This window comes from Patiria miniata, unplaced genomic scaffold (genome assembly GCF_015706575.1).
Source record: "Patiria miniata isolate m_02_andy unplaced genomic scaffold, ASM1570657v1 HiC_scaffold_8, whole genome shotgun sequence".
NCBI classification, from domain to species: domain Eukaryota; kingdom Metazoa; phylum Echinodermata; class Asteroidea; order Valvatida; family Asterinidae; genus Patiria; species Patiria miniata.
The window spans coordinates 2,276,535-2,301,725 of record NW_024037075.1 but is presented as its reverse complement, the minus strand read 5'-3'; the positions used below and the strand labels follow the sequence as shown (position 1 = coordinate 2,301,725).

Here is a 25,191-nt window from a genome sequence, read left to right as displayed (position 1 = left end):
TGGTAGCAATACAATTTCTACCAAATTATAACATCAAAATTCTTACTTGGATTCAAGATCGCATTCATTCCGTCTGGCTTGCTGAAGTTGCTGTCATGTAAAAGAAATCAAGAAACGACGTAGTGATTTCCAACAATCAGTCACATGATTGACTGTTGCTATTGTGTTTCGTGATCAAAAGGTTCAGTTGTGCATGTTTTTTCACGTTTTTTTCGAAAAATGTAAACCATGAGCTGAAAGATCAACAGGTTATATTTTGAACAGTCTTCTTTGGATTTTCAGTGGTGTTATTATTGGAAACGAACGAAATGCGTAAGAAGCAAATGAATGAAATGAAAGTTCAACAGGTTAGATTTTGAACAGTCTTTTTTGGATTTAAGATTTGAGGCTTTGCATGGTGGGGTATCGGTATCGTTTCGGTTTGCGGTAACACCATGTGGTAATAACTACTGCTTAGAAGATATTAGTTCTGAAAAGAACTTGTCCTGCTTATTATCAACTTTGCTAAGTAGTTTTTTTGTTCTGATAAGAACAGTCCTGCTGTAAGTTCTAAGATTTGAGGCTTGTCTTTGGATTTTCAGTGGTGTTATTACTGGAAACGAACGAAATGCGTGGAAAGCAAATTATCCTATTAATGTCGAGAGTAAAGTTTTGCCCTGCCTTATCTACTGGGCTACCGTATACCCCGGAGACTTATGGGATTATTCTGATATCATTTTCAGGATACGACTTTTTTTTTTACTTCAGTGTCACCTACCTAAAATGTGATCCGTGTTGGACAAGGTTTACAAAAACAACGGTGTTCGTGTTCAAAAATTCCATAACTGGAAAAGTACACGAGCGATTTGAATGATTCTTTCACTGAAAGAAAGCTTATTGATTGGGCTTTTTAGATCTGGAGCGCTATCTGCATGCAGAACCTCTTTAAAAATTGGGAGCACCATTTGATTTTTGTTTTTTTACTCACCCTGTACATGAACCAGCCATCATATTTTGAGGAATCCTCTCCGTGTATTTATCATGTATTTATCGTCCACTTTTTTTTCACGTCTGAGTTAGTTCATGATCTGCTGTATCCGGCCGGCTATACGTACGTCACGTCAGTCTTTAAAAATAAAATGTTGAAACCAAAATGAAAAAAATTCAAAACGTTTTGATCATCTTTCATTTTTCTTTATATGGTCAATCGTTTGTTTGTTTTCAAACTGTCGGCATGTGACTTTGGTCATCATGCTATTATTAAACTATAGCACTTTCTCTTATGGAATTTTTAAAAATAATCATTAAAAAAAATCTGTTTCGAATTCATGTATTGAAACACAAAATTGACACAAAAATAGCAAAAACAAAACGAATACGGAAATAAAAACTTCCGGGGGAGACTTATAAGTAACTTTATTTGGTATTGTGCATTGTTTGGTTGGTTGATTTAGGAAAAAGAAGTTAGCATACAAAATTCCAACATAATCTGCTCATTCATATTTTTAGTAGCATTATTTCATGTACTGTACACACTCGTACGATCGATATATAGTGCACAGACCACAATCGTTGGGCGATATGGGGAAATCCCTTGCGCCAAGCGCACAGTCGGTGACTTACGAAACACAAACGCTGCGCTGATTGGTCAAATCGAATAATACTTCCTCAGACGGTTTCTAATCACCCGCAATATGCACCCGTTGATTTATTCCTGATTTGTTTCTTTAAAAAGGAGTAAATATCAGTAAGGGGAAAATTTTGAATTAATACTTAATTTATAAATGGAGTGTGATGGAACGTTGTTAAAATTAGTTTTAGAGAGCAGAACTGAGCATTATTGGGAGTAGGGGTGTAGAAACCGTTCCCAAAACACGACGGGCCGGTCCGTAGTCATGCGTACTTCCGTCAAAGCGGCAGTTTAATTTTTTCACGTACTTTTATAGTTCACGGAGCTGGGATACAGATGGGAGATCAAATCTCGGGAAAAAATCTGACAGAAAGACGTCCCAATTCGGCTTTAATATTTCCAGAGGTAGGTCATCCTACTATCCCCTACAGTCTTCCGTTTTTGCTGGTTCCAAGTGAGGGATATACGTGGTTTAACGGAAGTTTTTTTCCCGTTCCTTGACAACATTCCATTCCGGAAGTGCAGTGTACATGTACGTGGATCAGTCTAGTCTGCAGTGCAGCCGGTGGTTATCGGTTGTCATGTGTTGAAACTGCTGCAGTAGAACTTAACCCATTCTTGAATTTGTGTCCCAACATTGTCTGTTTCTTCGGAATTTCTGCAAATGTCTTCAAGCATTCCTCCGTGTTTCAATCAATGAAGAACCCTGGAAGACTATAGACGCTGTCATTATCAAGGAGAACTGTTGAAAGTCGGAGAAACGAGGACTGAAAAGGGAGGATTTTTGTGCGGAGTGTCGGTAGAGTTCTTATGCCAGTACTCCGAGAACTCACCATGAATAGCCGTGTCGTCACGCGGGATGTCACGGGCCGCTTTCGGGAGGGGGATTTCCACGCGTCGTACACGGTCCAGAATGAACTCGGAAGGTAGGCACAAAACTCGACGGTTTGAATGTGTTAGTGGATTAAGTTTTGTCACCGGGAAACCTTTTGGAGAGAATGCTGCATCCTGACGCCACTTTTTTTTCACAGTATCTCAATGAACGTCAGTCATTTGTCAATTGTCAGTCATCATAAAAATGTGGGACTGAGAAATATTTCTAATTCAGTTAGTGTGTTAGAAAATACTTTGAAAATGCACTTAACACTCCATAGACTTTGTACACAACCAAATAAGGTTGGATAATGCCTTCTTTCCCAATTGTTTCGTAATATTTATGGCGATAATCATTCATTTTGGCCAAAAACTAATTAAATGTCACTGTGTTATTTTGTTATAAATATGTTATGATTTAAATTGATTTGTCATGAATAGAATAGAATTAGAAAAAGATTTTAGTTCATAAACCCAGCACTTGCCATTGGTGTGCAAAGCATAGCTCCACTAGTGTGGCCGTCGGTATGCTGCGCTGAACCTAGGTTCAAAGCAATGAGCCACAATTATTTGATTTTTGTTAATTTTCATCCACTTTTTTCATTATCCCTTTTTCTTGAAAAAACAATTTGATTTTGAGAGTGCTACAAATTGAACAATGTATGTTTATTTCTTTCCCGTTGTCTCTGCTAGTGCTCTTGTAGTTGTACTGTAGGTTTATAATGTTAAGTTAACAAAGTTTAAATCTTTGCAAAATTGTTTCATTTGTTCCATCGCCATTAGCCCTGCCCCAAGTGATGTAAAAACAAATCCCCCCTCATCGCTCATTCAATGGCAATGTGTTATTTGAACAAAATAAATTTCACAATTGTATGGTGAACAATCAAACAAAAGTAACCCCCAAAAATATTAAATTTGAAAGTAACAAAAAATTTACTTTGTATTTCCCAAGGGCTCAGTTAAAAAAACATGTTGAATTGGCATTAAATTGGTGAGTGTAGGCCTACAAAGAATTTTCTAAATTGTTTTAATTATTTATATTTTATGCTACAGTCATGCTGTAGTTCCTCTTGTTTTTAGCAGAGCGAGTTCTCGGCAATGTACTGAGTTTGACCCATACAACAAATTGCAGCTCTATAGTTTTAGTTACATTGTGTTTGCGAAAATGGGAGGGATGGGCATTGTGTTTGGAATTCCTTTGTAAACCACAACAACTAGTAATGGCATATTTTAACCAAAGCCTACTGTACCGCCCCATGGATAACAAAGTACTTTCAGTGGAGATCAATTTTGAACAATGCAGTTTTACCTTGGGCTTGTCAGATAGTATGGATCCTATAGGTCTACGTCAGCAAGGCCAAAAAAAAGTGAAAATTTATTGACTTGTGGTGGCATAATTGTGGTAAGATTCCTGCTCCGCACAGTGTGTGGTTGCATGGCTACAGTTCGGAATCTGACCTACAAAAGTTTGAAGAGATTTGTAAATTGGCCTTAGAATTCATACAAATGTACATGTTCACGATTATACACGCACTTCACATTGAATGATATCCAATGAAGTGAGAAGTGACAACTGAAAAAAAAGTTGGTGCAAAATGTATGGTCCATCAGTGTTCTTTTTGTTCTGAATTTTTCTTTTTTTTTACGATCTTGGTTCAAACAACATTCATACCGGTAAATGTACATATGTACGTTTTGTACTTGTGTACTAAAAACTGAAGTCTGTCATGCGCAGGCACAAATTGATGTGGTTTTCCGATGTTTTTAGAATTAGGCACCAATGTTTCATTTCCCGTTTGAAAACCCCGATATAGTCAAATTACAATTTTAAAGACCACTTCCCAATTTCCATAACATACAGTTTCCAACAGTGCCATACATGTACTGTATGGTACGTGTCCATTTCCTAACCTTTTAGGAAAAGGTCCATGTTCAATGTTGTACATTGTGTACAGTATACCGGTACATGTATTGTACTACATGTAAATCTCTGAGCGTTGAACCCCTTGAGTTTTACATTGTTTATCAAACGTACTTCAAAGGGTTTTTATTGCTCTGATTTTCGAGAAATTCAGAGTTCATGCCAATTTGTGTGTACCACTGCCTTTTCTCCCCTCAATTTGTTTCTTAATCGTGAATCATACTGCGAGTAAACATAAAAATCTGTGACCTGTTTTCTTTGATGTCATACAGAGATTTTAAAGTTTGTAAAATTTGAGGAGCCATTGGTCTTGCTGTTCTGAAAAAGGCCACCCATCCTAATTCACCGAGAAAAGGTCACAAAATGATCAGTGTTTAGTTTTATCAGCATACTTGCACAGTGTGAGGGTAGTTAAAATCCAATTAGTCATTGGTACAGAATTATTAACGGGGTTGTGATTATTTTTATATAAAAATGGGGCAAGTTATGTAGATCTTCCCACATTTGACAAAAATAGAACCAATTTGAAAGAAACTTGATGACTGTACAATTATGTGTAGGACCACTATGGTATTCTTGCCACATGTTTGTTGGATCTAATAATACAAAGTGTATGTTCAGTACTTGAATACCAATGAGTAATGAAATCTATCAAGTTGCTCTGTGTCTGGGCCTACAATGTTCCTCTCCCACAGAACGCCAAACACCTGAAACAATCATGTAGTGGGCCCATCGTACCCACCAGTTTTACACATTTTTCTCCGTGCAGGTATCACTTTGCAAAATTCAGAGAGTTGTTTACCCCAAAAATGTTGCACCCCATGCATGATTTCACAGCCCCGTTCAGCCCCCAACAATGGTCCTCCTTCGTCATGTGTGACCTGCGTTATTGCAGGCACTACTTCTTTTATGGGCCTATTGTAGCTATTTTGCATTATTTGCATGGTTTCATGCGTGGAATTCAGACGACCCTTGTAGACTCGACAGTCGAATCAACAACATGTGAAGTCTTTTAATCTGATTCACTGCCCAGTAGCTGCGTTTCACACGTTGAATGCGTCACACCAAAACTGTCCTTAACTTATGTCTTGTAACTTAGGTTGTCTAGTGTTTTTGTTGCAATTTTATGGACATGGTTAAGCACCACCACCAGAAAGGCAGATGGGTCATACGTTAATTTAGTTTAAATCCCCTTGCACAACAAGGGTCTAATGTGCGAGCAGATTCGGCGATTAATAGTGCAAATCAAGACTTGTGTCTTTACCTCGAGATTCTTCAGCGGGTACCGTACATGTTCTAATGGATCTATCGGTAACCCGTTGTTGTATTAGACTTGTCAGCCAAATTGACCAATCGACAGCTTAGTCCACATTTCTGATCGAAATGATGTCACAAATTCCGAAGTTGACTCCGGTTGGCTGGCTTGTCAGGTCGCATACAATTTGAATCATGCCAGACGTTGCTTATGGAGAGGTCTCTATTGGACAACGGGCGATGCTCAGACTAACGTAAATTTGGTTATTGATTGAAAATCACTAATATTGTATCTTTGTGTTGTCTTAGTAACACACTAGGAAAATGTTTTATAGCAGAGCAAAATAAGTGGGCTGATATTTTGTGGGCGTTAGAAATTTTTTTTTTTCAATTTTGTTTGTTGTTGAGGTACACGCACTGTGAATTGTGTTGTGCTGCAGATATGCGTGCAATGTACCACATCTATGTCAACACAAAAGTGCATGCATTCACAAGTAGAATAGATTTGGAAATGAAGCATGACAGACAGTTTTAACCGTTGGTGAACTTCGTACTGGAACCTAGTTATGTACAGTCTGACGCAGGCCAGAATGAAATCAATTTACAAAGCGAAAGATAATCATTCAGACAGTGACATTTATTAACAGTACACATTAATGTTTAAATAATCATAAATACACGTCTTTGTGTACCAAGGACATGTGTCAAACAGGTTTATCTTAATTTAAATTGTATGGTACAGAATCACTCTACTTTTGATGTACCGATATGCTGAAAATGTATTTGTTGGTATTTAGTTTTCATGTACATGTACATCATAATTTATACGTACATGTATAGTACATGAGCAACAAGCACATGTTCACGCATGTGCATCTCTGTTGCCAAGGAAGAGGGTTGAAAGTAAACAGTCTGGCTGCGTGCTCGTGCTCAACCTCATGTTTGCGGATTACGAGGCACTCTCTGTTTGCAGTAAATACTTCCAAGGTTTTACCAACAGGATACAGCTACCCGTGGGTTAACTAACTCAATGCCCTTGTCCCAATGACTTCCAAAGCATTTTTTCTCTTTTGTCTTCAAAGCGAAAGTTCTTAAAAAGTCATCCAGACGATTCCCCAAATCCCAGTTCAACCTTACTCAAAAAAAGGCTGTTTATTTTCACAGGGTTTGCACATCTCCCGCGCAAGGTTATGCGCTTTTTTATGAGCAATAAATGTCTGGCCAAAATCAGCCACCATTGAAAATGTCTTTATTGTTTGCTTGCATAATTTTTGGACCAACAAGCCACCCCCTGCATGGCGGGGCGCACATGTGGGGCAACGTGACTTTTTAATGCAATGTGGTGGAAGGTCCCTTTTTTTGATGGGGATTGGAAATGGATTTGTACCTCTTTTGTTAAACACAGTGGGTTGACAGGTTTCTTCATGTAATTGTAAGAGCTTCGTCTGATTCTGGTTGGACAACCTTGTTGTAGAATGCTGTCCAATTAGAAGGCATTTTCTGGTCCAAAGCATCTGACTTTTAAATCACATTAAAATGTTCACACTGCATGATACCTGGTACAGTGTATACAAAGCATACATGTATGTGTCACTCAACTGCTGTTTCGTAATTGAAATATAACAAGTTTGTGGTCTCTGATTAGTTTTGCCCATATCTTATTTGTTTCTGTTGTAACCAAATTCTTTGTGAAGTATGTACAGTAAAATTCTTTAAAGCTATAGTCAATCATTTGCAGCTATCCAAAAAGTAAATGACGTAATTATTATTGAAAAGCATACTCGGTTTGGGACTAAACTCCCTGTGAAATTGTTCTGTCTCGCAAGCTGTCATTTTGAAGAAATCAATGAAAGAAGGCCATCTTTCACATCGGCATGTGTACTTTAAGTACATGAAGCTTTTTCATTTTTTTCTGGAATTACTCTACCTCATACATATACATACATGTAACTTTGAAATCCTGTCATTTTCCATTTGCTAAAATGTTCAGCCATGCATGATTGGTGATCAGACAGATCAGGTCACGTGGCATACATGTATTGCTATAATATATTGCTGACTTGCCATAGGAGTGGCTACACATACATTGTTGTACATGTATCTAGCCTACTGCTAGGAAGTTGTTTCTGCTACATTGTGGAAATTGTGGAGATACCGGTACCTACCGGGTATCTTTATATCCATTTATCTCTGAAGAATAACCTCTTTCAGGCTTCCCTTACTTCTGTAGGAAACCTGACCCGTCCTTGTTAATAAAAAAAAGATAATAAAAAACCTTTCTAAAAAGAGATAGGAAAAATAACAGGAACTTGGGAAGTGATAAAAAGTTTAGATTAGTTTATAGTAGGTCTCAGTAATTAGCCCCCAGATCAGCCTCACTCAGTATCGGTCACCTTCAGTTTGTCCTCCGTAGAGCGCCAAGCTTTGGGATTGGAAGACCTCAGCAGATCTGTTTTTGCTGTGTACTTAATGTAAAGTGGATTTCAAGATGTTGCCCAAGGGTATTTCATCGGTCATCATTATTGTGATGGTCATTGTATTGGTTAAGGACCAACGGAATCTGTAGTTTGACCACTGGCCATTGTGTTCCGGACGGGTGCTGTTGGTCAATCCTTGGCCAAACTGCCTTTTAATAGGGTCCCACAGGGAGCCTCTGGTGCAGTCGGAACAAGGTCAAGCACACTATTAGCTGGTTTGGTGATTTCAAAAATCGGATGTAAAAAGTACTTTGTACTTTTGAGTCCTAAAATGTGGACGTTTTCTTGACAAAGTCAAATTAAAAAGTACATAATTAGGCCTATAGGCCTATGCAACTTGTACTAGATGCGTGCAATTACAATGTACTTAGTACAGCAACCACCAGCTCCGGCACGTACTTATCCCGCCAAATTAATATGTTAATTTTCTCCCTCCCACTCCTGGACTGGAGAGCCAACAATGCCTAATTGATCAAGTATTGATTGACAGACCGGAGCCACCATTATGCAACTGGGCACCCCTCGCTGCGCAAACTGATCAACTCCACACACAATGCCTGCCAAAATGATCGCGTGACTGTTGCAAATAAAAAAAAAAAAAATTACCGGGGCATTTTATTTGCTGACTAAACTAGAAACTGACTAGACAATAGTAGACCACCAGTATGTATACATTTGTGTGTGTGCACAGATAGAGCCGAGTGGAAAAAGTACAGGTACAGTACCCGGAAGTCGAATTCTACAGGACTGTTTCTACATAAATTCTATTACTAGGATAGAAAATATACCGCCACACCGAAAGAAAAAAAAAGAAAAACTATTGCTTAATCTGGAAGTCCTGTTTGCAACAATTTGAAATTTTAATTCGGAATTTGGTACAAACTGGCAATGGAATTCATATTAACCCTAAAGCCCGGTAGGCCCTATACTTTTTTTGTAAGAACTTTTACTCAGTCCTTCAGCATTCTCCATTGCAAGTTCTGTGTGCTTAAACTTATAAAGTTTTCTATCCCGGTGTTATTAAAATAAAAGTGGCAGGGCTTGTACTACAGTACATCCTCAATCCTACAACACTTGCGCACCTCCTAGTGGATTTTGGACTATCTTAGCTAGAGAGTTAGGGTTACAAATGTGCTTATTGCAACTATAAAATTACTCTTGAGGCCTGAGGTGGGGTGGGCATTTTATACCGATTGATGCCATCCTGGCTTTACCGCATTTCGGATTAATTATTAATCCGAGCGGAGCTGCTGGGGGTATATATGCTGTCTGGGGGAGATTAATTGATTTGATTAATCCGGGATGGAATGCGGATTATGAATCCGATTAGCGAGTAAAAGGTGCATGACCTTCAAAATGTCATATCCAGTGGAATGTACACAAACCACTGGCGTTTGGGTAAATATAATGACGGTCCACCCCCCACACCCCCCCCCCCCCAAAAAAGACGTTCACACTCAATATACAAGCATTTGAAATGTGATGAAATGTTTATCTCTCGTAAACCCAGACCCTCACATACTGGTGTCCTTCAAAATCCATAAAAAGGTTGGTTTTGAAGGATTTTGCAGGATACAAGAATTTTGCGGGATTGAAGCGTGTGTGGTTTCCCCTTGATTGTGCCTTGAGACATTTCAATTAATTTTCTTTCTTTTTTTTCCTTCTTTTTTCCCCTTTTTTTACAGCTGAGTAGTGGATTTTGATGATTTAGGAAGTTTTGAGCAAAAATGCTTCAAAAGATGCTGGGTTGAAATCAGAAATTGATGTGAAGGGAATAAAATTATTTAAATGGTTACATTTTTCTCAACTTGCATTGGGGGGGGGGTGGCTGGTATATTTTTTTTTAAAGTGTTTACTTATTTGTAGTGACAAAAAGCTTGACAAACAACATTTCCTTCAGTTGAAGGTGATGATGTTGTTCTCTGTAGCCACACTCTTTTGTTTTCAAGGACCCGTTTAGTCCAGCACCCAAGCAGCGAAATGAGCAGTATTCATTCACTCCTGGACCATTTCATGGCACATTACACTCGCGCAAATCGTCCAGAAAGGCTGTGGCTATTTTTAAATCCCACCACAACAAAAACACTAGCCCTGGGATTAAAATGTGCACTAACAGAGCCACTGGCACATTAGACACACAAAATACAACTTTGTCTGAAACTATGTTTCTGCTTCGAAAGACCCAGGGCTGCAAAAATGTAATTAATGTCATTCGTGTTGCTAGCAACACCAAGCCACTGTTCCTTTGAGAGGAAGCTTACAAGTAAAGTTGAAGCACTACAAAATCAAAAAGTAAACAGTGCTTTTTTTTCCTTTACACTTAAGGCTTCATTAACACCTTTTTGTGTCATGTGTCAGTTTCTTGCACCTTGTCAAGCCATTCCCTACAGACTTTCAGCAAAAGGCTATTTTGTTTGGGGGGGGGGTACTGGGGCACTGAGGCAGGCACGAAACCCTATTAAAGTGGGAGTTAATGGGGTCGGAATGCGTGAAGTAGCAATGGGGGAGGTTGATAACAAAGGCTGTTACAAAGCCTCACATTGCTAAAATTCCTGCAAGATTTACCAGGGTTCAGACAGACAGACAGTCTGGGTGCTTTACATGTAGCTAATATTCAGAAACCTGCCGGTACATGTACATGGTGATATTTTCTACAAATATTTATATGGCTTAGGCCTATTACACCATACCGGACCTGTATTACTGTGAGAAAGTCTCGTGCCTGCCTTCTTTTACTTTATCGCCGTTGGGGAACAAAGTTCTTCATTAGATAAGCCAGACTCCATCTGTCTAGTCGGAGTAGATTTTATTGTGATGCAGCTCTCAAAAAGAGAGGACAAATATTGAAGTGCTAAATTTTTCTGTACAATACTCTGAAATGCAGTTTTATAGGTTTATTCAAAATTGTTTCTTTGTATTCACACCGTGTGCACAGGGCACTTTTACGATCTTTTTTAGTGTTAATTTTGCTGTAGGTAACGTTTGCAGTGTGGCCAAATATTGAATTGAAAAAATGTGCATTGTTTATTCGGCCGAGGGCATTCGTTTCTTAACAGGTACAGAAACTTTTAGATTTTCAATTATGTGAAACAGGTTAACACTCTCATCTGGTCTGCATGGAAGATTGTGTTAACCACTGTGTTCAAAATGTAAATGTTTACAATTGTATTACTTTTTTGTGAACAATTGTATTACTTTTTGTGTACACTGTATTCATGTGGAGCATACTGTGACAACCACTTTGCATTGTGCATACATTTTTTAATTGATCAATTTATGGAGTATTTTGAAGTTTGTATGAGAATACTTACATGTACACGTATTACAAATCCGATGTTTTTTAATTATTAAATGATCAAGACTAATTTTTTTTCCAGTTTTATGAAATACCTGTAATTTTTTTTTGTATTGTTGCAGGGGCCGGTTTGCCGTGGTGCGCAAGTGCACCTGCGCGAACAGCGGCCGGGACTTTGCGGCCAAGTTTGTTCGCAAGCGCAAGATGGGCCGGTCCTGCCACGAGGACATCCTGAAGGAGATACGCATCCTGGAGATGTCCACAGATCACCCACGGATGATCAGGCTCCACGAGGTCTTCGAGACGTCCAGCGAAGTTATCCTGGTGTTAGAATTGTAAGTGTGGTGTTGGATTGTGTGGCCTATTTTTTTGATTGTGTGGCACTGACAAACTATCATCAATCAACTTTGTGGAATTTATTCACAGAAATTCGAACAAATAAGTACAAATCTTACATTGTTGCTTAACACTTCAGTGATTAATACATGTCTGTGAAAAAGGAGAAAGAATTTGAAACATCTCATCCGATTTCTCTGCGGTGACTAAAAAGCAACCACACAATATCAACCTTTATGCGCAATTTCCGGAACACACAACCCCACGCTTGTCACAATACAGTGCTTCCTTTATTGAACCCACTGGTAGCCAACCCGTACCCATAAACCCAAAGCTCGATCGTATTCTCCCCTGATTGTGGAAGTTAGGGCCTGTAAATGCACTTTTCGGCGACTGACCCACAGAAATTGAAGTCCCAAATTTAATAGGATAATGCTTCCTTTCAGGTTCGGTCACCCACTCCGCGACCTCGTTCCCCCGAGGTTCGGTCTAGGCTGAGCCAGCCAGGGCCCAAGCCTTTTCCCCATCGCGCCCACACCTCATCAGCTGGTGTAGCGCTTGCGGTTGTCTGGCACCCACTAGGCACATAAACATAGATTTGCGGTTTATCTGAATGGCCATGATCTTGCATGTGATGGGAGGCCCACTCCACTGGGCTTGTAAATTTCTGGGTAATTTAAGCCAGGCTAACGATCTAAGCCTAGGTCGTAATGTATCTGGTTGGCATCATCTAGGAGTCTTCCTCTGAAGACTTTTCTTGGCCGTAGATCATGTGAAGTTGAGCTTTAAATTTTATGGTCTACTGAACAGTGTTCTTGAATATTTGACCCAGTTGATTGATAGCCAGCCGAGTAACAATCAAGTCTCCATATCAAACAAATGCATACACTCACATGTAGCGCGACTACGTGCATTCCACCATGGACACCCTCAAATCACGCCAGAAAAAAAAAAAAAAATTGGGAAGAAAAAATAAATAACTTGGACTGTCTCCCACTCAGCCGTGACAGGGAGCGTAATTGGCACGGCTTGTTGGAGCAGTGGGTAGTTCACCAAGTCTGGTCCCCATGTGTGTATTGTGGCTCACACGTGCAGCAATGTGCTGGCCACACTCTGTTCAAGGGGGGTAGGGAAGGGAAAATACCCACGCAAGCCTTGGCGGCAGTAGGGGGCGCTCTGAGTTCTCGGAAGCCGCGCTGAAGGTTTATTTGGGGAGTCGCGTAAGATGTGAACTTTCCATGTGGCGATACCTGTGACTTGCGATGCAGGATGTGTGGTTAACATTTTGGCCTTTGATCTGAACAAAAGTAATTGTTCGTTCGGATGATGTGATCAGGTCTAGGGTTGAACAAGTTAGTTCAAAATTGAAATTTGGGTTTCGTTTTTGAAACCTTGCCCTCGCAGCTTGGAATTGTGTTGATTTTACTGAAAGGCAGCCAAAGATACGTGTGCTGCATACATGTATGTTCGTTTACATGTACTGCCCTATTTTCATTTGCTACATTTAGTTAAACTTTTCCTGTCATGGTTTTTGCCAGAAGTTGGAAATTTTCAGAGTGGCTCCAGAAAAAGAAAATCAAATAATGTACACAAAATGTAGGCACATATCGATGCTCTAATCCAAGCAGTCAATTCTTCCGTAAACTTTTGCACAAATCAAACATCTCCTCTCTGACCCAAAATTCCTGCCAGGGTCCACCGTTGTCAAGCTAATAAGACAAAAAAACCAAGCGACATTTGCGGTAACCCGGTTTTGAAGAAAATCCTCATTGTTGCCAATTAAAAAGTTTGTTACATATTATCCGTTGCATTCTACGCCGTCAATGTTATCTGCACCGCTCGAGTGCCAACTGACGTCACTTTTGATAGTGGGACAAAAACAGAAACTACCCCCCATGGCTTGATCTCTTTGTCAGGGTCCTCAACTCTTTAACATCACCCTCCAAACTTGCTCCCAATTTTTTTAAAAAGTATCAAAACAACTTTTCAAGTGTAGATGTTCAGAAACCTGTCAGTCATGAGATACGGCAGATAGCGTTCTAGGGCCGGTTTGAGTGCGTGGGACGGGAGAACAAAAAGAGGGGCTCGGAGAATTGGAGCAGGCTTTTGAGTGAGGTTTCGTTTTGAATGACAAAGCGATAGGGCTGTAGATTATGCTGTTGTGTTGGAAGAATTCTTCCAAACTTCAAAGTTTTACGTGTACAGTTTCAGCACATACATAAGTACCTGCAGTAACGCTTTCACAGTTGAACAGAAGTGAATGTGAATGTGCGTACATGTACAATAACTCGTCAGTCCCCACCTTTAAAACTTTACCAAATTGAAACTTGAAACAGTTGCTTACAAACATTTGGCAACTTTGTGCATTTACGATAAACACACAGTATAGTAAAAATCTACAGTGTGTATTACTGTAAAGCATAACAGGAAAATTTATGTCACTGAATAACTTCTTGGACACATCCGTGATGTAAACAACGTGGGCATCATGTTGCATATTTCCTGGTTCGCTGGCAGGTTATAGGCTCTCATCTCACGGTTGAGATGTACCGGTAGGCCGCTCACAATCGAACCAATTTGCGGGGAAATTACTGTGGCGTATCAAAAGGATATTGAACTTTTCCAACATTGATGACTGCCCCTGAAAACCTCTGATGTAGGAAATATGAAACTTCACTGATTTTGAAGAGATGTCTGCACCCCCCACCGCTATTCCCAAGCCACACCCCTTCCCTCCCTCTACCCCCAAATGACTTGCACAATTACTAGGCCAAGCTCAGTGGAACATTCTTGTTAACCTGCAGGAAAAGTGCTGTTGCTAATCAAAAGGATATGGAACTTTTCCTGAACTTTTCCAACATATGCTGAAAACCTCTGATATGTAGGAAATACCCCCCCTCCCCCACTGCTATTCCCAAGCCACACCCCTTCCATCCATCCACCCCAAAACCACTTGCACAATTACCAGGCCAAGCTCAGTAGAACATTCTTGTTAACCTGTTTTGTTTACATTTCTGCAAACACCTGTAGAAGGAATTGTTGCCACTACCACATGTTACATCCATTGAACGATGAATGATTTTGATTGAGTATCATTACAGCTGACATTTTGTTGTGTCTGAACCGATCAATCGAAATGCCAGTTGGCTTCTGTTAACGAGACTGATTTTTACTCCGGCATCCACTCTGAGGATTGTCAGACTGAAATGTGAAATACATTTTTCACTTGTATAATGTACATGTAAAAGACAAGAGGCCAATCGCATTTTCTTTCTAAGCATAAATTCTGCGCATATGATGACCATACACATAATTTGCTTAAAGGGAAGATACAACATTTGCAAACATCATCAAACGAAATGATCAAATTATCACGAAATACCTTACTGGATTGTTAGGGAATGACAGTCTCAAGCGTCCTGTAAAATCGTGGCTCCTGGTGTGCTGTCATTTTCAAGAAAAATGGTATTTTTCCAACGCTGGTCGGCTGACCAGCGTTGGAGAAAACTGGCGTTTTTTTTCAAAAACTGCTCCCAATTTTTCATAATTAGTTATTCCACGTTTTCTTTGCAATTGATTACTCACCTGTGAAGGGGTACAAGCTTGCTAGACTGATTCTCTGACCTTACAATTCCCAAAAGTCCATAAATTGCTCCGTTTCATCTTAAGTGGGGTCAGGGAACCAGACTACAAGAAGATGATTGGTTTTCTTGGTTTTCCAGCATGTACAAGCCTAAAACGTGAAACAAGTCATTTTAACAATATTTGTTATAATATTCTAATCCTCCAAATCCATTTATTTCTGAAAATTGCAGCAAAAGCAAATGTTGTACATTCCCTTTAAATGGAGTTAGCAGGAAGAAAAAAAATGTGCTAACCCTGTAAGCACAGAATCGTTTGTCACTCATAGGATAATGCACACACATGCGCACCTGCCCAAAGATATTGAAATACTACAAATTAATACACATCATTGTTCTTAATAAGTTTCAGAGTGGCTATAATAAATAAAACACTGAGTGTACATTCCATAAGTCGATGGTGATTAAAAACTAACATAAAACAGAAAGAGCCAATGTGTTTTGTTTGTCTTTCAGGTTTCATGCACTGTTCAAATACATGTAAAGTGTAGATCAGAAATGTTAATTGCAGTTTCGAATTCACAGTTCTTTAATTCAAAAGTTAATATAGATGTATTAATACAATGTATGATAATTTTCTTGCTTGTTCCAGAGGGCAAGTGCCCTCTGTGTACAAGGGGCGTGTTTTCGCGACCAAATTTAATACTGTACTAGGCTTTGTCTTATCCTTCTTGTATTTTTTTGTAACACAGTGCTGCCGGTGGAGAGCTTCATCCATACTGCGTGGCTGAGAAGGAAGACGCGTTCACAGAGCAAGACGTGGTCAGGCTGGTGCGTCAGATCCTAGAAGGGGTACACTACCTGCACCAGAACAACATCGTCCATCTAGACCTCAAGGTAACACCCTCACCTCATCCCGTGATCTTCTGGGTTACATTTCCCACCTCTTGTTTTTTGTTCAATTATCCTCTGCAACCTTGGCTTCAATGTTCTCCTTTCCTTTGGTGCAAGCTATTCCTCATTCTTCTCATTTGTACAACACATTTCCCCCTAAATCTGACATGTTTCATGTGCTCCTTTTTCTTTCCCTCTCTGAGGCTTTCAACTCATCTACCTGTTTCCCGTATTCCTTTTCCCCTTCAATTTCATCCTCTCCTTCCAATCCATCACCTACTTCCATGCTCCCAAGTCTTCCTTCAACGCCTTCATGTGCCTCATTGCTCTAACCCACTCCCCTCCCTTATTTCCTGTTTTCCTCCCATTTCCGCTTTCTGTGATCTTGTTATGTCTCCAACATTTTATGTCTTCCTAGCTTTCTCCCTGAAAGCACCATTAAAACCATGAAGTTGCATGGACGTGGGCTCCACACATACCCTCCCCCCCCCCCTCCTCTAGGGATACAAAGGGAGAGTTGGGGAGACCACTGGGACCGGGACATTTGAATGCATTGCTGACGACCCCTGATGCTCACGCGATGATGCTATGGCTTTCTGCACATTCAAAGTACAAATTAGCCACGTACCGGTATACTTTGCGCCACGCACGGGCAAACCAGCACGGGAACGCGGTGTACGCTTTCATGATTTAACCAAGCTCTCCGAAGTGGTTTAAAGTACTCCTCTTGTCAGAAGACGAAAGCCAAAAAATCTCCGCTCCTGGATTCTGACCTGGTTCAATATTTCTGAAGTTTACTGTATAATGATCTTGACAGTTATTCCCACATATCCCATAGTCCCTTAAGTTTTTTTTTGGGGGGGGGGGGAGGGGGATAGTTTAAAGGTGCATACCCTGTGCTTTTAAAAACAAATTGGTTCTAAGGCAAAACAAAAAAAGTCTCCGGTTTCTGGTATGGAGCTTGCCCAAAAAAGTGGTGCGGCGACGCGGCTTTTTTTTTTTTTTACCTGACTTTTTTGCTTCAAATGTCGGCTGATGACTGCAAATGGTGCCCGACTAAACTTAGTGCAAAATGTACGGGAGTCCAGAGAGTCCACATAAAGCTTATTCTCGATCACACCCCAATCTAAAAACACGTTAAAATTGTGCTGCAGCAGGATTCCAGTCAAACCAGTGAGTTTGGCGGTTTTGAGACATCATCTTTTATTGAAAAAAAAAACTTTTTCATTTTGCCGACGCGCATGGCTACGGCGACGAAAAAACTACTTTATTCCAATTTTGGTCGTCTGCAAAGTACAACCATCTGAAATAGGGCATTCGTTTTGCGCACAATTGAATCCGCCCCAGGGCCAGAGCCGAAATATTATCTGGCCGCCAATAATGTGAATTTTGTCAAGAAATAATTGAAACGTCTGTGGATTTTTTGTTCAATGTCTCATTCAAAAGTGAATAACTTTTATTTTGCTAGGGAAATAGCAATTGAAAAAAACAAATCTATTTTCGAGGTGAAACTCAAAAATAGCACGGGTAATGCATCTTTAAGTCAAGGATATAACATTTTTCGACTCCAAGTTTATTTACCTAGTCACGCGTTGTGGTTGGTTTTAGGAAGTTGTGCATAAAGACAGGAAACAGATGATATCCTCAACTAATTGAATCACATGTTCCTATAATACCCTGGGGCGACTAAATACATGCCTCTGGCAGTTGCCAATAGAACAGGAATGAATCACTGAAAAGGACCACTACAAGTAGGCTTGTTTCTTGTCATTCCTTTCTTCGAATCTGTTAATTGAATTTGAAGCAATAATTTTTAATAATAGTACTATTAACAAGACCATGTGCACGTCCTCCAGAGCTGTATGGTGAAAAAATGGCTGCGAACTCTAGAGCTAATAGTGGGGAGGCTTCTTGAACCAAGAAGTTACAATCAGAGACCATGAAGCAAATTGGGGAATGTTCCAGTTGATTTCTTTAGCCTGTGTGACAAAAAAATGGAAGGCTTATTTTTTAAGGGTTGGTTTGGAATATCTGGTTTCTAAAATCCAAACCCAAAAGTGGAATTCTAACCGAATTTTTAAAAAATCCAGAAATTGATCCCACCACTAGTACATGTTTGCAAGCCTTGTATTGCAGAGCTTATACGGTAGTCTCTAACCCTACATGCAGGTTCTCAGTCAAAGATTTCTTATTCAATTTTTTTGATTCATGTTTAGGTGTACATTTTGTACGTGTACCGGTATGCATACTGGTACCTTTCATAGCTGATAATCACATGCGATTGTAAAAATGTACAACAGTACGAGTTATATTGAGGCTCTACTTTTGGGATTTGTTTGCGCAAGTACACCTTGTACATGAGGCCAAAAACAAAAAAAATTGTTCTGCTTCCGATTACATGGCATTTGGAATTAGGGTAGGTAGGTAGGAAATTTTTTTTTTTGGCAATTTTTTTTTGTGTACGATCACATGGAGGTAAACGGTAGTACTAAAGGGTAAACGGTAGTAATTGATGGTTTTGGGTGTTTTTTCCTCATTTTTTCCCCATAAAAAAAAAATTAGGGTAGGGGCTGTTAGAATAGTGTAGGTAGGGAAACTGGAAGCAGAACTATTATTTTTTTTGGCCTGAACATACTCTATACCTGAAGGGTGTAGCTACTAGATTTCTGGTACCATTATTTATTCTCGGTAGCCTCTTTGCACAAAGTGTGTGTACATGTTGGGAGAAAGGCACCAGAGCTTCCAAAAACTCCTCCCAGGGCCAATATGAACAAGAGAATGCACTTTCCTGCACGCTATCAACAGCTGGCATCGCAGCATTGTCCCCGGTGCAGACATCCATTGTGGCAGGATACTGTACCCCTGGGGTGGAGGACAAAAGTAGCAGAGGTGGCCCCTGAATCTGAATAAGAAAGGGACCCTCGCTCCTTGTACAGGGGATTATGGGATACTGATGAGGCTTTGTGTGCAAAATTAAAGCGCAAAGATGGATGGGATAATAGCGGAATTAGGGGGGCAGCTTTACTTGCCTGGTAGTTAAATCTTCAAAGGGAGGTTTATAATTGTGAGAAATGGATAAAAAAGTGCAGTCTGGTGACTAAATCTTTGAGATTAAGGGGGCTGGGCTTGTGTGAGGAGTAGGCTGGGTGCTGCTATTGTGGGATCAAGTCTGGGCTTGCCTTCACAAGTCCGCCTGCTGTGACTGCATCTCCCCCAGAGTGCAGAAAGTGACAATGTGGTATGCGAGAGTTTGGATGCTTGGGATTATAGGCATTCTTGTTGTCAAACAGTGGGTGTAACATTTACCCGGTGTTTTCATGCTTTGGTAACTTGGTTCTTGGGATTTATAAATAATCGTTTTATTTTTGTTGATTCAAAGGTATGCACGATGCAGATACCAGTATAATATGCCCGGAGAACTGAAAAGATTAATTTCTCAGTCATTCATAAAAATAATAACTGGTACATAGACAGCAGTGGGTTCTTGCATTTTCAGATTTTATTGACTGCCAAAATACATCACAAGAGGGAGCTCACCAGTCACAGGAATATATCTGAGACAAACCTGGCTCTTTAAGTCCTTGACCATCCGCATGCATGGACAGTGGAGGAAGTTCCTTCATGTCTGCGAATCAGACAAGCTGAAAAATATCATTGGTCTGGGCTCGGAAATCAATGTTTTTCCAATGCAGCTGTCAGATGTTGTACACTGCATCGGTACGTTTGTTTTTGTTACATGTGTACCCGCTATGTACGTCATCTTTCTAGATATATACATTTATGCAAAGTACCAGATCTATATTACCACTTCAATGTGTAGATCTACATGTATGCAAGACTTGGAAAGACAACACACAACACACCAATAATATTTATTGGATGGCTTTGACTCTCTGAGGGGGATACAAGAATATATTACACAAGCTTCGACTCGTGCAATGTTGTTATAGCGTCGGCGAGTTAAATATATTCTTGTATCTCCTGAAAAAAAAGCCATTATGATCCAGTATTTTTAAATTATTTGTATCCGGCTGACTTGATTCAAAAGAAACAAATTTCTAGTCGCTGTCTTGTAAAAATCACTGACTTCTTCCTCATAACTTAAACATTACCGGTACCTCCAACATAAAATACCCACCACATCAGTGAAGCTACATGTATTCCAACGTCTCAAAATCCGTCGTTTCCTTTTCTCGGGCAGATACATAAAAAGTAAGCCTATTCACAGATTATTTTTTAATACTAGTGTCATCTCAGTTGCTTTCCAGGTATTTTTAGCGCCTTTAGTTCTCAAATTTCGCTGAATTCTTTGCTAACCATAGCGAAAAGGCGAAGCTGCCATTTTTGTTGATGAAAGAGTACCGAACACGCGTGTGCAACCACTGGTTACTATGAGTTTGAGCAGGAACCAGCGAGATTTGTTGAAGGAATATTGCAGTCATCCGGGATGATCCGGGCACTTTTCACCAAATCATACAATTTGGAAGTCTTAAATATTTCTGAGCAATATTACGCAGTCGTTGGAAGATTTAGGCCCAATGTAAAGGGGTTTGCAAATATTATAGGCCCTACCGCAGCATATTTCAGAGTGCATGGCAGGCTACTCACGTGTACATGTACAGTGTATGCAATATTGTAATTGTGAAGTTAAGCCCTTGCCTACGGTACCGATACATACATCTTTCACTTGCAGTGAACAACACGGCTAAACTCGGCAGGAAGATTGCGTTTCAGTCCGCCTAAAACAAATTAGGTCAAACACATGTCCCAGATCGAAAATTGCAATTTTTCAGAGTTTGTTTCAAATACTTTTTAGCATTGTGCTTTTTTAAATGGCTTTTTCTTTCTTTTTTTCAAGGTCTCTGCTTGACTGATTCTGCACAAAACCTGAGATCAGGGTCAAATCCGCCCGCCCCAATAAATCACGGCCGGGCTTCCCCTTAGGGTGTCCCTAAAAACTCCCTCTGAAAAAAAATTAATAATACCAGTCAATGAAAAAGGAGCCTGTGTAGACACCCGGACAGCTGGGCCCTTGGGCCCCCATTGATGACCTTTTTTTCTCTTTTCAAATGCAGGAAAAAGTACCCCATGCAAAGGAAAAGCCGACCTTTTAAATCAAACTGGGAAAAATGCAAAACAAATTTTTGAAAAGGAAGCTGTCAGTATAGATAGTCACCTTGTATTGAAATATTGTTGGAGTGGGATTGCTCGTGAACTGTGTGAACTTTTTCCGAAGCCTGAAGGACAGACGGAAAATATTAATAGGGAAAACAAGAAGGAACAATTGTTGAACTTGTATGCAAAGTTGACTGAGCCTTCTGAACTTAACCACTTCCAAAATCCTCTTTGCAAAATGGAGGATTTTGCAGGATTGGGGCTATGGCAATAGTGTGTGGCTGTTGTTGGAGGATGCGCACTCTCAACACATGGTCTGGGGCCGGACCTTGTGTTGTTTATGCTCAGCCGTACATAAATTTAGGCCGCTATTTATACTTGAAATCTGCCTTAACATATTGACAGTGATTCAATCCCGTAAGCAAAGTTGTGGTCAACATATTTTTCACTGTTGCTTTGGGCAAGTAGGATGAATGTAATGTCTATTAGCAGGAAACTGTCTACTTATTAATACTAACAGTATCATCACATTGTGCCTGGGATTAAATGTGTGTTTAAAATACTATAAATGTTTACACTACATATTGTATGTAAACTGTACAAGGTAGTTTTTGTTTTGAAAAACCATCATGTAATTGAACCACATGTATCGGTACAAGTTGATGAACCAGTATATGTTCATATTTGTTGCTACAAGGAAGTACATGTACCATGTACGGGTACATACCCGGTATGTACCGGTATGCAGGAAGTTTTATTTGAATGATGGATGTACAAAATGGTCTTTGTGCTACATTGCATGTAAAGGACACCAGAAGCCCACATAAATTCTTCAAGTTGTCTCTCCTCAAATCCCAGTCCCATTGTTTGGCAACACACAAAAGAACCAGCATCTGAAGGACCACACTGCGCCTGATTAAACATACATGTATGTCTTCGTTATCCCTATCCAAATATTGTTGTGAAATCTCAAGGATCTATGAAGGAGACCTTTTTTTGTCTTGGACCAAAGATTGTTGGGGTTTGTAATTGGCATCAAACATTTGAAGAGGACGTCCTTGCATTCAAGGGGGGAGTAATTTGCTCTGGGCGACTGGGAATGTTGCTTGGGTCCAATCAAGAGTAAATCGCAAGTCTTTACACAAGTCCAGTCGTGGAACAATGAGAGAGGAATGCTTTTGTCACAGTTCATAGCTTGTGACTTGACTTGAGACTGACAGACTTTTGACTTGTTTGGACTTGTGATGGACTTGTGATGGACTTGTGATGGACTTGTGATGGACTTGTGACAGACTTGTGATGGACTTGTGTGGACTTGTGATGGACTTGTGATGGACTTGTGATGGACTTGTGATGGACTTGTGAGGACTTGTGATGGACTTGTGATGGACTTGTGATGGACTTGTGATGACTTGTGAGGACTTGTGATGGACTTGTGATGACTTTTGATGGACTTGTGATTAACTTGTGAGGACTCGTATGGACTTGTGATGGACTTGTGATGGACTTGTGATGGACTTGTAAGGACTTGTGATGGACTTGTGATGGACTTGTGAGGACTTGTTATGGACTTGTGATGGACTTGTGAGGACTTGTGAGGACTTGTGAGGACTTGTGAGGACTTGTGAGGACCTGTGATGGACTTGTGATGACTTTTGATGGTCTTGTGATTAACTTGTGAGCACTTGTGATGACTTGTCACTTGCCACTTGTGGGAAAGTTGTGACATTCTTGAAAGTCTAACAAAATCTTTTAAAAAAAACGATCCCAAAAAACCCAACATGTTTACGTCAGCTGTAAACAAAAACAGGAAGAAGAAAACTTTGACCACTCCTCACCACTTGTCTTTAAAAAATGCAAACGTAGTTTCATTTTATGATTGACAATTCTTTGTCGTGATGTGGGAGTAGTATGTGTTGACACTCCTCAAAATTCAGACCGCAGTTAGAAAAAAACAACATCTAAAGTCTTTGAGCCTGCGGTTATCTTGTTTCCTCAAGTGTTCTTCAGCAGCTCCTTCTTGTCAACATGACTTTGTTTCTTCCTCATTGCATCAGGCTTAACTTGCTTGCACAAGAGGCAGGAGAGAGGATCTGACGTCACGGTGCCGGTTGCTAGGGGACGTGATGTTGTTTTTCATGTACCCAAGGTCCTGTGAGAGGATTGCAATGTGCATGGGGAGTGTAGGGACACATTGGCACATAATGTTCTGTATCGGTACATTACTCATGTGCAATGTACTGATCCGGGCAATGCACACGGACTTTACAATTTATCTGTAACATGTACATGGGCGTGTTCAGGCATTCAAAGCGTGGACAAAAAATGACGGAGAACAAAAGAGAACAATATCATCCGCTATTCCCAGCACACGTCTGTGATTGGAATCGTGTACAAAACATATGGGAGTCTTCCTAAAAAGTTAACGTACATACATGTACATGTATGTACAAACAAAAGAGGAACGTTAAGACGTCCATGGTGGGAGATCGATACACGACTGTATGTGTGTGCATGTACATTTGCATGTTCTTAATCAAGATTCAGTGTGAATATCTTGGATAGGATACTTGTATATCATTATTTGTATTACATTGTACTACTTTGTGGTAATTCCTTGAGGAACCCGTAAAACAATTGCTTGGGCGATTTAATGTACATGACAGGCAAAATTTTAGACACAACTTGATATTCAGATGTGTATGAAATTTCAGCTGAAACCCTTCAGCAACTTGAATTTTCAAACCCAATTTTCAAAACCACTTGTTTGATATTTCATGTAAAAAAAAGAATAATACGGTACATGTACATTCTGAATGTAGAAAAGGCTTTGCAGTAAAATATTCATCGTTCTAGCCTACTGGCTAGATTTTTTCCTCTTTACAGCAGTTTTCAAAAACACTCCATACATGAACGTGTATATTTATGTAATCCTCAGAGAAAGGAATCCGTGAATTCAGGTTTACAAGAAAAGGGTTGTAGTTATTCTAACTGGCATGGGATACCTCCTGAGGGAAAACTTTCTATTGACCCAATCCTGGTAAGAAAACTCCAACCCAATCTCCCCTCATGCCAAGATCAACTTTCCTTGCCTGAATCTATCCCTGTAACATAAGTGTAAGTGGGGTAAGTTAGCCAACGGTGCAGGCTGGTAAAGCTCTGCAAATTCCTCCCTTCACCTTCCAAAGGGTGCCTTTGTTGGTTTAAAGGTAACTTTTGCAAACATCAGAAACACAACTACCAAATTATTCTGAAATACTTTACTTTATTGTACTTGTAGGTGAATAGTAATCTCAAGCATCCTGTGAAATCGTGGCACCTGGGGTGCTGTCATTTTTAGGAAAAGTGGAATTTTTGGAACCATTTCCAATGATGGTCGGCTGACCATCATTGGGGAAAAACTGACATTTTTTTCAAACACTGTCCCCTATTTACCAAATTTAGTTAGTCCACATTTTGTTTGCAGTCGCTTGTAAACACATCCGTTAGCGGGTGCAAGACAGCTAGTCTGATTCCCTGACCTGACAATTCCCTTGTCTCAAGTAGGGTCAGGGAACCAGACTACAAGAACAGCATTGTGTTCTTGGTTTTCCAGCATCTATGAACACAAAACAAGTTAAACAGGTCAGTGCAACAATAGTTGCTATAAACTTCTAACCCCAAAATCCATCCATTTCTGAAAATTACAGCAAAAGTAAAATGTTGTACATTGTACCTTTAAAAAATCCCCCCCCCCTAAAAAAAAACACTGGCCAGAGGGGTAAGAAAATTTTGGAAATTCCTCACTGTCATTGGCGAGCCATAAAGGAAATGCGATAATTTGGTTTGTGTTTTGG

At 39.9% G+C, this 25,191-nt stretch overlaps 1 protein-coding gene across 1 annotated transcript in view; it reads left to right on the top strand.

Moving 5' to 3' along the window:
- The first annotated feature begins 1,888 nt into the window (after window positions 1-1,888).
- LOC119719255 (serine/threonine-protein kinase 17A-like) overlaps window positions 1,889-25,191 on the top strand; it is a 37,518-nt gene continuing 14,215 nt past the window's right edge. The window contains exons 1-3 of the mRNA XM_038188631.1: window positions 1,889-2,535; window positions 11,552-11,764; window positions 16,099-16,243. Of these exons, the coding sequence (XP_038044559.1) occupies window positions 2,420-2,535; window positions 11,552-11,764; window positions 16,099-16,243 (474 nt within the window). The 5' untranslated portion in view covers window positions 1,889-2,419. The remainder of the gene's footprint in view (window positions 2,536-11,551; window positions 11,765-16,098; window positions 16,244-25,191) is intronic.